The following is a 9,816-nucleotide window of genomic DNA, read 5'->3' as shown; positions in this document are numbered from 1 at the left end:
ACGTGTTATCTGTTTGATTGCATAGATTTTATTTATATGTTTGTGTTAAAATGTTTTACTTTACCAAATACTGATGTTAAGAGTGCTATAAAATGAACTAGGCTGTTGAAATAGAGTAAGCACAAGTGTGTGTGGTCCATGCATGGGTACTAAATGTGAAATGTGTGCTGCTGTGTCATATACTGTCCAGTTTTGTTGCAAATTTTTTATTTATTTATGAAAACAATGTTTGTAATTGCTAATATAAACAGTGATTTTCACAAATACAAGGATAAATAAGCCTTTTACGTATTGGCAGTAGAATATAGAGTTTTGTTATTGGGATAATTTTGCAAATGATCTAGTTTTGTTGCGAAAACCTGGCAACCCTGCGTCGTCAAAACAGTCTGCTAAGTTAAGACCACCTAGCTATGACCTTTACCTTCCTAATTTCCAGTAACTCGGTACGCATCATTAAACAACAAACAGAACAGCAGAACTGTGAGTCCCTGCCATTAAAAATCTATACTCCAGTTCACGAGGAAGACTTTTATCACTTCAGATATTTACTCAAATAATACATCGAACACATCGGAAACACCACAAACATTTTTGTCATGGCGGAATACCACACCTGAAATAACGGAATGGTAAATTGCAGAATTTGGACTGTCCCGCCTTTAGTGTTTCGCCATATGTATATGCTCATAGGCTACCGTACATTCAGACACTTTTAGAAGCAAATGGTAAGATTTAGTACTAATAATGACACCAGGTGCATTATGGATTATGGTCATGGCTGGAATATGCATGCAGAGCTCAGGTACGTACGCTATATTTAATTATTCAGATTTTCATGTCAATAATCTAATGACAAGTGTTAAATTTGGATTTGAAGACGGAACCTAATTGTTAAATGTTATTTTTGAACCATACTATGGTATAGTACAGTTGATTAAATCTGTTGTGGTGATTCTGTAATTGAAAACTATAGTAGCCTAATATAAACAAATGACGCATTACTGGGCTAGGTTTTCTACAATTATATTTTAAAATGAACCGGTGTCTTGTACTAAAACCTAAAGTACACTATAGTATTTTTTACCGTTTATAAGTTCACTAAATTAGTACTACAGTAAAATATGCGAAATAGATGTAATAATATACACTCACCGGCCATTTTATTAGGTACACCTTACTAGAACCGGGTTGGACCCCCTTTTGCCTTCAGAACTGCCTTTATCCTTCGTGGCATATATTCAACAAGAAATATTCCTCAGAGATTTTGGTCCATATTGACATGATAGCATCACGTGGTTGCTGCAGATTTGTCAGCCTCACATCCCTGATGCGAATCTCCTGTTCCACCACATCCCAAAAATGCTCTACTGGATTGAGAACTGGTGACTGTGGAGGCCATTTGAGTACAGTAAACTCATTGTCATGTTCAAGAAACAAGTCTGAGATGAGTCACGCTTTATGACATGACGCGTTATCCTGCTGGAAGTGACCATCAAAAGATGGGTGCACTGTGGTCATAAAGGGATGGACATGGTCAGCAACAATACTTAGTAGGTTTTACTATATTTTACTATAGTCTGGTTCAAAAACTATAGCATTTACTATGAAATTGGTAAATATACTTTTGTTTATTTATTTATTTTTTTTGTTTTTTTGCAGCGAGTATATTTATCTCAATAGCTATTTAGTAGCATTGTTTAATTAAGCTGATGTACTTTGTCCAAACATACATCGCCCCAAATTACTATAATTAAATAATTTACAAAAGATGAATTATTATGTGACCATCTGAGGTTTTAATACAGATAATAAGATCATGTTTTTATAGCGTTACATTACATTGTGAGGTTTTTTTCAGCACGAGTTTTTTAGCACCACAGTTGTTGATTCCAGTTGGTATATATTGGCATATGTTGAAATAAACATTAAACATTTTTTCATGTTATAAGCAAATACGCTGCACTTGTGTAAGGGGATTATCATAAATTATGTTTTATCATTAATATGATAACAAGCTACACCTACAGCAGGATCCCAATGCCAAACTCCAAAAAAAGTAACATTTATGATAATTCAACATGAAGGCAGTATTAATTGTGCTTTGATTATATTGAAATAATTCTTTATGTATTTTACAGCTGTGCATCTGAGAAACATGGAGCACTTTATTACTGCTGTTGCACATTTAGAACATTTAAACCCACAACTGAGTTCACTGGCTTTAGTGTCGAATCTATGCCAGATTGCAGACCAAACACACAATATCACTCACGGTTTTATGAGATCATCTAACAACGAAACTGAAACTCATCCGAAAATCAAAGAGCGGCTAAATATCAACCTCAATCTCTCTCATTTCTTCAGCCAAGCACTTCATCATTTTATAACAGCTGCTTATGAAGAAAAGGGAGTTGTTCTGACTCCCGATGGCACAACGGTTGCCCTCGCTCCCCTACTTTTAGGTCTTGAATCTGGACTACGAGCAGAAAACGACAGTAACCAGCCTAATGGATTCTACCTACATCCACTGGCCAGGACGTTAGGCTTGTCATTTCTTAACTCAACTCCAACTGTGAGACTTGGTGCAGAGGGTTGTTGGGACAGTGTATCTGCACCAATGGTTTTTACTCTCTCCAACTTTCCGTCTTTGGTCACTGATGCTGTGGTTCATGGTGGAATGGATGGAGCCATACTTGGGAAGCACCTTTCTGTTGTTAATTGCTCTAAAATGAATGTAAGCACACTGCTGAGGAGTTACTACTTAAGGACTGTGGAAGAGCTGGATGATGTTTTGGATCCTCATCTGAAAGGTCGATATCGCAGACAGAATTTTCAGAAGATCACAAGTTCTTCGCTGCTTCAAGAGAAGGTAGCTGGTGTACTCCCTAGTCAAGGGGACGCTGAGTTGGAGAGTCTTATAGCAAAAGGAATCAAAGAATTTGTGCTACGTTACATGGGTAAGTTAAGGTACTGTCTGTCAACTTGGTCAAGTTCTGAACTGCTTTACAGATAATTTACTCACCCCTTGTCATCCAAGATATTTTTGGCTTCATAGTCATAAAGAAAATATGTATTTTGAGCAGAACATTTCAGATTTTGTCCATGTAGTGAACTTTAAAGTAGGCTCATTTTACAAGTCCCTAATAGTTAAACAGTTGAGTTGAGTACCATTTTTGAATCCGATCATCCAATCTCCATGTTTGGCGGAATCACTTTTAGATCAATTTAGCATAAATCATTGAATCAGATTAGGCCATTAGCATCTCACTCAAATTGAAATATTGTTTTATAAGTTTCGATAATTTTCCTTTATTTTCTTCCAGAATGAGAGTATAGTTCCTATCCATATTGACCTAGAAAATAGCTAGAACCTTTTTTTTTATTGAGTGAGATTTAATCAGATTTATGCTAAGCTAAGCTAAGCTAAAAGTGCTCCTGCCAGATCTGGAGATCAGCTGATTGGGTTAAAATTTGTAAAACCCAACTGTTAAATTCTAAGGGAGTTGTAAAATTCATTAATTCATTCATTTTCTTGTCGGCTTAGTCCCTATATTAATCCGGGGTCGCCACAGCGGAACGAACCGCCAACCCATCCAGCAAGTTTCCACGCAGCGGATGCCCTTCCAGCCGCAACCCATCCCTGGGAAACATCCACACACACACTCATACACTACGGACAATTTAGCCTACCCGATTCACCTGTACCGCATGTCTTTGGACTGTTAGGGAAACCGGAGCACCCGGAGGAAACCCACGCAAAGGCAGGGAGAACATGCAAACTCCACACAGAAACACCAACTGAGCCGAGGTTCGAACCAGCTTCCCAGCGACCTTCTTTCTGTGAGGCGACAGCACTACCTACTGCATCACTGCCTCGCCCCGTTGTAAAGTTAGCTGAATAAAAAAATAAATAAAGTTCCTTTAATCTGGTTCTTTGCTGGTCGGGACTAGCACATGATCACAAGAAGTAGCAAGAACTTTACAAATGCAGTTTAAATGCAGACTTGAGAGCTTTAAATGATCACAGCTGAGAAACAAGGGTCTTACCTAGCAAAACTATCAGTCATTTTCTAAAAACGTATTTATTTTTTAATTTATATATATATATTTTTTTGGCAGTCGTCATGCTGTAGCATTTAAGCAGAAGAAAGAAAGAAAGAAAGAAAGAAAGAACGAAAGAAAGAACGAAAGAAAGAACGAAGTGAATTTCTGGGAAGACTGTGGGTTGAGTAAATTATCAGTAAAGTTTTGTTCAGAAAGTGAACTGATCTTTTAAACCACTAAATACCACATTGAGAAAAGTGTTCTTCCTACAGATTGCCCGAGCATCATTCCTAGATGTATATGGGGCGCAGCGCCACCTCAGGTTCCTCTTGAACTCCTCTCTCCACCAATGTCATTTCTGTACATTCACCACACAGCAATACCCAGCAAACCCTGTCTAAACCTTCAGACGTGCTCCCAAAACATGAGGGCAATGCAGCGTTTCCATCAGAAGGACCGGGGCTGGTATGACATCGGCTACAGGTACTATCATCTTGATATATATTTGAGACATATACTCTGTTCTAAATCAAATAATGCACTTTACAGTGTGACTTTCTTTTTAAGTAGGTCCACTTTTGTATGCCAGGGTTAGACTATACTCTCAAAAAATTATGAGTAACCCAACATTGGGTCAAATATAGACAAACTCAAAGTTTGTTTTTTTCAATAAATTTAAATTGCTCTTTTGAACCCATCGGTTGGGTTTGCCCGTGTTTGACCCAACACTGGGTTACAGCAACCCAGCATTTTTAGAGTGTGTACAAAATATTTATTTTTGGTTGGATCCACTTGACATATATGTCATGGTGATTAGTAAATGACAATGGCACAAAACCATGTGCATTATTCTAAATATAAATAGTGCAAGTAGTGTGTTAACACTGACAAATCCAGAATCAAAAAGTGTACTTTGAAGGGCACCGTTGGTGAAAAGCTGTTTGGACAGACGTGTGTAGATAAAGTGTATATACTGTCATATTGGGGTGATATAAATACACACAGTCCTTTTTTTTTTTTTTTTTTTTTAAATTTAACAACATAAAATCGGTGCCAACGCACGCCTCCCACCAGTGCTGATATATAGCCATATCGCACTGCTACTCGTGTGATATATATATATATATATATATATATATATATATATATATATATATATATATATATATATATATATATATCCAGTTGAAATCAGAATTATTAGCTCACCTGGATTATTAGCCACCCTTTCCCCCCAATTTCTGTTTAATGAAAAGAAGATTTTTTTCAACACATTTCTAAATGTTCTAAATTTATTTCTAAATGTTCTAATAGTTTTAATAATTCATTTCTAATAACTGATTTCTTTTATGATTTCGATGACAGCATATAATATTTCACTTGATATTTTTCAAAATACAAGCATTCAGGTTAAAGTGCGATTCAAAGGCTTAATTGGGGTAATTAGGCAAGTCATTGTATAGCAGTAGTTTCTTCTGCAGACAATCAAAAATATATATTACTCAAGGGCGATAATAATTCATTCATTCATTCATTTTCTTGTCGGCTTAGTCCCTTTTTTTTTAATCCGGGGTCGCCACAGCGGAATGAACCGCCAACTTATCCAGCAAGTTTTTACGCAGCGGATGCCCTTCCAGCCGCAACCCATCTCTGGGAAACATCCACACACACATTCACACACACACTCATACACTACGGACAAGTTAACCTACCCAATTCACCTGTACCGCATGTCTGTGGGACTGTGGGGGAAACCGGAGCACCCGGAGGAAACCCATGCGAAGGCAGGGAGAACATGCAAACTCCACACAGAAACACCAACTGAGCCGAGACTCGAACCAGCGACCCAGCGGCCTTCTTGCTGTGAGGCGACAGCACTACCTACTGCGTCACTGCCTCGCCGGCGATAATAATATTGACCTTAAGTTGGGTTTCAAAATATTTAAAACTGCTTTTATTCTAGCCAAAATAAAACAAATAAGACTTTCTCCAGAAGAAAAAAATATTATAGGCAATACTGTGAAAAATTCCTTTAATTTATTTAATTAAACATAATTTGGGAAATATTTATTTTAAAAAATTCACAGGAGGGTAATTAATTTTGACTTCAACTGATAATCGTTTTGAATAATCGTGATTATGGCTTTTCCCATAATTGAGCAGCCCTAATTCCAACATATGTTTTACGCAGCGGATGCCCTTCCAGCTGCAACCCAGTACTGGAAAACACCCATACACACTCATTCACACTTATACACTACGGCCAATTTAGTTTATAAATTCACCTATAGCGCATGTCTTTGGACTGTGGGGGAAACCGGAGCACCTGGAGGACACCCATGCCAACATGGGAAGAACATGCAAACTCCACACCGTGCTCCCCACATTTGCTTTATTAAAGTTGAAAAGCATTAGGTATACATAGCTCAGCAAAGTTAAAATTTGATTTTGTTTATTCACAACTGGCTATTTTAACAAAATACTAAATGTAGGAATCAATCAAATTTAAGTAAGCAGTCAAAATCAATGACGACACAGTTACTGTCTATCTAGAGCATTTAAAACAAATTTAGATTTACATTTCAGTTAATATATTGCAACTAACTAAGGCAATTCTAGAACAGTTATATGCATAACATGGCATATGCTACCACATTTTATTTATTTATTTACATATTTTTTAATTAAGCTTTGTGGTTGGGTCTGATGGATACATCTATGAAGGTCGTGGCTGGATGTCACAAGGGGCTCACACTAAAGGACGCAATAACGTGGGGTATGGTGTAGCTTTCATTGGCGATTACTCTGGTCGTTTACCCTCCACTCATGACATGGAACTGGTGCGCCATCATCTGGTCAAGTGTGGAGTGAACAATGGATTTCTGCAGGAGGATTTCACCATTCTCGGACACAGACAAGTAGTAGTAACCACCAGCTGCCCAGGAAATGCCCTTTACTCTGAGATCACAACCTGGATGCACTATAAAGTATGTAGGATTCCACAGTCTTAAATGTATCGAACATCTTTCAAAAATGCAGTTAAATGCTTGAAATACTTTTCATCTACAATGTTAAAAAAATCTAAAAATCAGCAGTTTTACATATTTTGTAATTCATGTTTTTATTTAGTTTATTTATGCTTTTGAATTGCATTATGGGACATTGATCTTTCTTCCAACAACTTTTAACTTTGAAAGTTAATTTGTGGTATTTATTAACATTTTGGCTTTGTGTTGTACACTATGTGACAAAAGTCTTGCCGCCTATCCAAGCTTTAGGTACAACAAATAATAATTTGACTTCTAGTTGATCATTTGGTGTTAGAAGTGGCTTATATGAAAGACAAAGGCCTCTAGATTATGCTTATTTTACCAAAATAAAATATAATCATGCCTTGATTTAATTATTTAATTAGGACATTAAGGTCTGACTTTGCTTAGACAAAAGCCTTGTCACTTAACAGAAATAATGTACAGTATAGAATATAAAGTCATGGTACAGTGGAAAAAGAATTAATATTGTGTATGACTCCCATGAGCTTGGAGGACTGCATCCATACATCTCTGCAATGACTCAAATAACTTAATGAAGTCATCTGGAATGGCAAAGAAAGCATTCCTGCAGGACTCCCAGAGTTCATCAAGACTCTTTAGATTCCCCTTCAATGACTTTTCCTTCATCTTACCCTAGACATGCTCAATAACGTTCATGTCTGGGGACTGGGCTGGACAATCCTTGAGCAGCTTGACCTTCTTTGTTTCAGGAACTTTGATGTGGAGGTTGAAGTATGAGAAGGAGCGCTATCCTGCTGAAGAATTTGCCCTCTCCTGTGGTTTGTAATGTGATGGGCAGCACAAATGTCTTGATACTTCAGGCTGTTGATGTTCCCATCCACTCTACAGATCTCTCGCTCTCCCCCATACTGAATGTAACCCCAAACCATGATTTTTCCTTCACTATACCTGACTGATTTCTGTGAGAGTACTGGCTCCATGCGGGTTCCAATAGGACTTCTGCAGTATTTGTGATGATTGGGATGCAGTTCAACAGATGATTCATTAGAGAAATGTACCTTCTGCCACTTTTCCTTATTATCAACTAGGAGTCAAGTTATTATTTATTGCTTTTATAACTGGGATTGACGACAACACTTTTGTCAGGTAGTTTATATTTTGCTACAAAATCCTTGTAATAAATTGCCAGTACATTTTCTGTTATTTTACAGACCACCAAGCAATTTTATGTTTAATACACATCTAATAGATGTCTAGCATGGATGTTTTGACTAAAACAAGGCTAAGTTTTCTGTCAGTGAAAACATAATAAATGTCTAAGAATAGCCCAAAATTAGACCAATCAACAAATACACTGATTATACAGGCTTCACATGTGTAGTATTTAATCATGTGTATTTGATAACTAGTCTAGTTTTGGGCTATTGTACTAGATTTTTACTCACAGACACAGGGGCCAATTATACCCTTGTTTTAGCAAAGATGTCTTTAGACATCTATTAGATATCTTTTAAACACAGAAAATGCTTGCTGGGATATTTCTTTATATATTATTTCTTATACATTATATTATTTTAAACTAGTAAACTGTAGAGTTGAATTTTCGACATCAAAAGTCAACAGTGCAGAAATCAAGCTCCCATAATGCAGTTACCAACCATATTTAAACGGAAAACACTTGTGAACCACAAAAAACAGAATTTATTTTATTTTTATAGTGTACATACAACATGCAAACTAAGAGTTTTTGTTTCTACTATGTTTCTTACAGGATAAGGATCCTTTGAAGTAACATTGGAGATCTCACTGACACGTCATGGTTTATTGTGCAGGACTGCTACAATAACTAAGCCTTTTAATTTGTCTGAAAAAAACATGAGGAAAGATTGATGGTAATTCAATGTTATTCATTCATTCATTTTCCTTTAGCTTACTTCCTGATTTACCAGGGGTCGCCACAGCAGAATGAAACAATATTAATAATAATAATCATTTGTTTTGTTTATACAGTCCCCACACCTAAAGACACTGTATAATCTATGTTGATCCTGGAACATAATTTTTGTTTCGAAAATGTAATTCATACCTATTCCCTACCACTAAACCCAACCATAACAGCAAATTATTCCTAAAATCAGAGGGGAATAATAGTTGGAAAACAATCATGAAGTGCATAAACCTAACCGTTAGCCTAAACTTAACTGTAAACGTATCCCTTAATTCTGATAGGCTGAGAGGAATTTTGTTCCAGGATCAACATAGATCCAGGAACTTTGTCCTACTTGGTAAAATTAGGTTGGCAACTGTTTTAAATGTTGTGTATCAAGACTTTTTGTCTGTTTTTTGTCCTCAAACCTCTTCTTATAAGACTAGATTCTTGCTAATCTCATCCTAAGCCTTTTTGTTCGATTTTGAGTCTTGACTGTGAAACTGAAATACAGTCAAGGCCTTTAGCTGTGTGTTTATCTAAAACATCTGCAAACCTTAATCAGCCAATCAGAATCAAGCATACAAACATTTAAATTTAACACTGAACTGCAAGGTCAACGGCATGAAACCAAACCTTGGTTGAGTTTTGGTTGAGTGTCTAAATGAGATTTATGAAACATTACTGTGCGTACGTGAGAATTACGTGTGCAAAAATAAACTGTGATCTCCAGTCTTACTCGTTTAATTTTTTTATGCTACAGCTAGATTGAAGAAAAGGTTGACACGATTACTTCTAGTTTTTTTCTTTTTTTACCACCACAGGAAGTGG

General features: G+C 36.6%; 1 protein-coding gene across 4 annotated transcripts; it reads left to right on the top strand.

Annotated features, from left to right (window-relative positions):
* The first annotated feature begins 331 nt into the window (after positions 1 to 331).
* On the top strand, positions 332 to 9,723 carry pglyrp2 (peptidoglycan recognition protein 2). 4 transcript variants are annotated; one of them, XR_012407402.1, is made up of 5 exons: positions 332 to 802; positions 2,139 to 2,957; positions 4,422 to 4,527; positions 6,933 to 7,031; positions 8,830 to 9,723. XR_012407402.1 is itself a non-coding variant. In XM_021476909.3 (5 exons), exons 1-5 carry the CDS (start codon positions 745 to 747, stop codon positions 8,848 to 8,850), a joined length of 1,302 nt encoding a protein of 433 aa, XP_021332584.2. In that variant the 5' UTR covers positions 332 to 744; the 3' UTR covers positions 8,851 to 9,723.
* The last annotated feature ends 93 nt before the right edge of the window (positions 9,724 to 9,816 follow it).

Source organism: Danio rerio, chromosome 6 (assembly GCF_049306965.1).
Source record: "Danio rerio strain Tuebingen ecotype United States chromosome 6, GRCz12tu, whole genome shotgun sequence".
Lineage (NCBI taxonomy): Eukaryota > Metazoa > Chordata > Actinopteri > Cypriniformes > Danionidae > Danio > Danio rerio.
Note: the sequence above shows the minus strand (reverse complement) of the source record. Positions and strands in the feature narration are given on the sequence as shown.

Bases quoted from the DNA above. Each gene is read 5' to 3' on its own strand.
- pglyrp2 (XM_021476909.3), top strand. From the start codon at position 745: ATGACACCAGGTGCATTATGGATTATGGTCATGGCTGGAATATGCATG. The intron at 2,958-4,421 runs GTAAGTTAAGGT...TTCACCACACAG, and splicing joins ATTTGTGCTACGTTACATGG to CAATACCCAGCAAACCCTGT. The intron at 4,528-6,733 runs GTACTATCATCT...TTTTTAATTAAG, and splicing joins TGGTATGACATCGGCTACAG to CTTTGTGGTTGGGTCTGATG.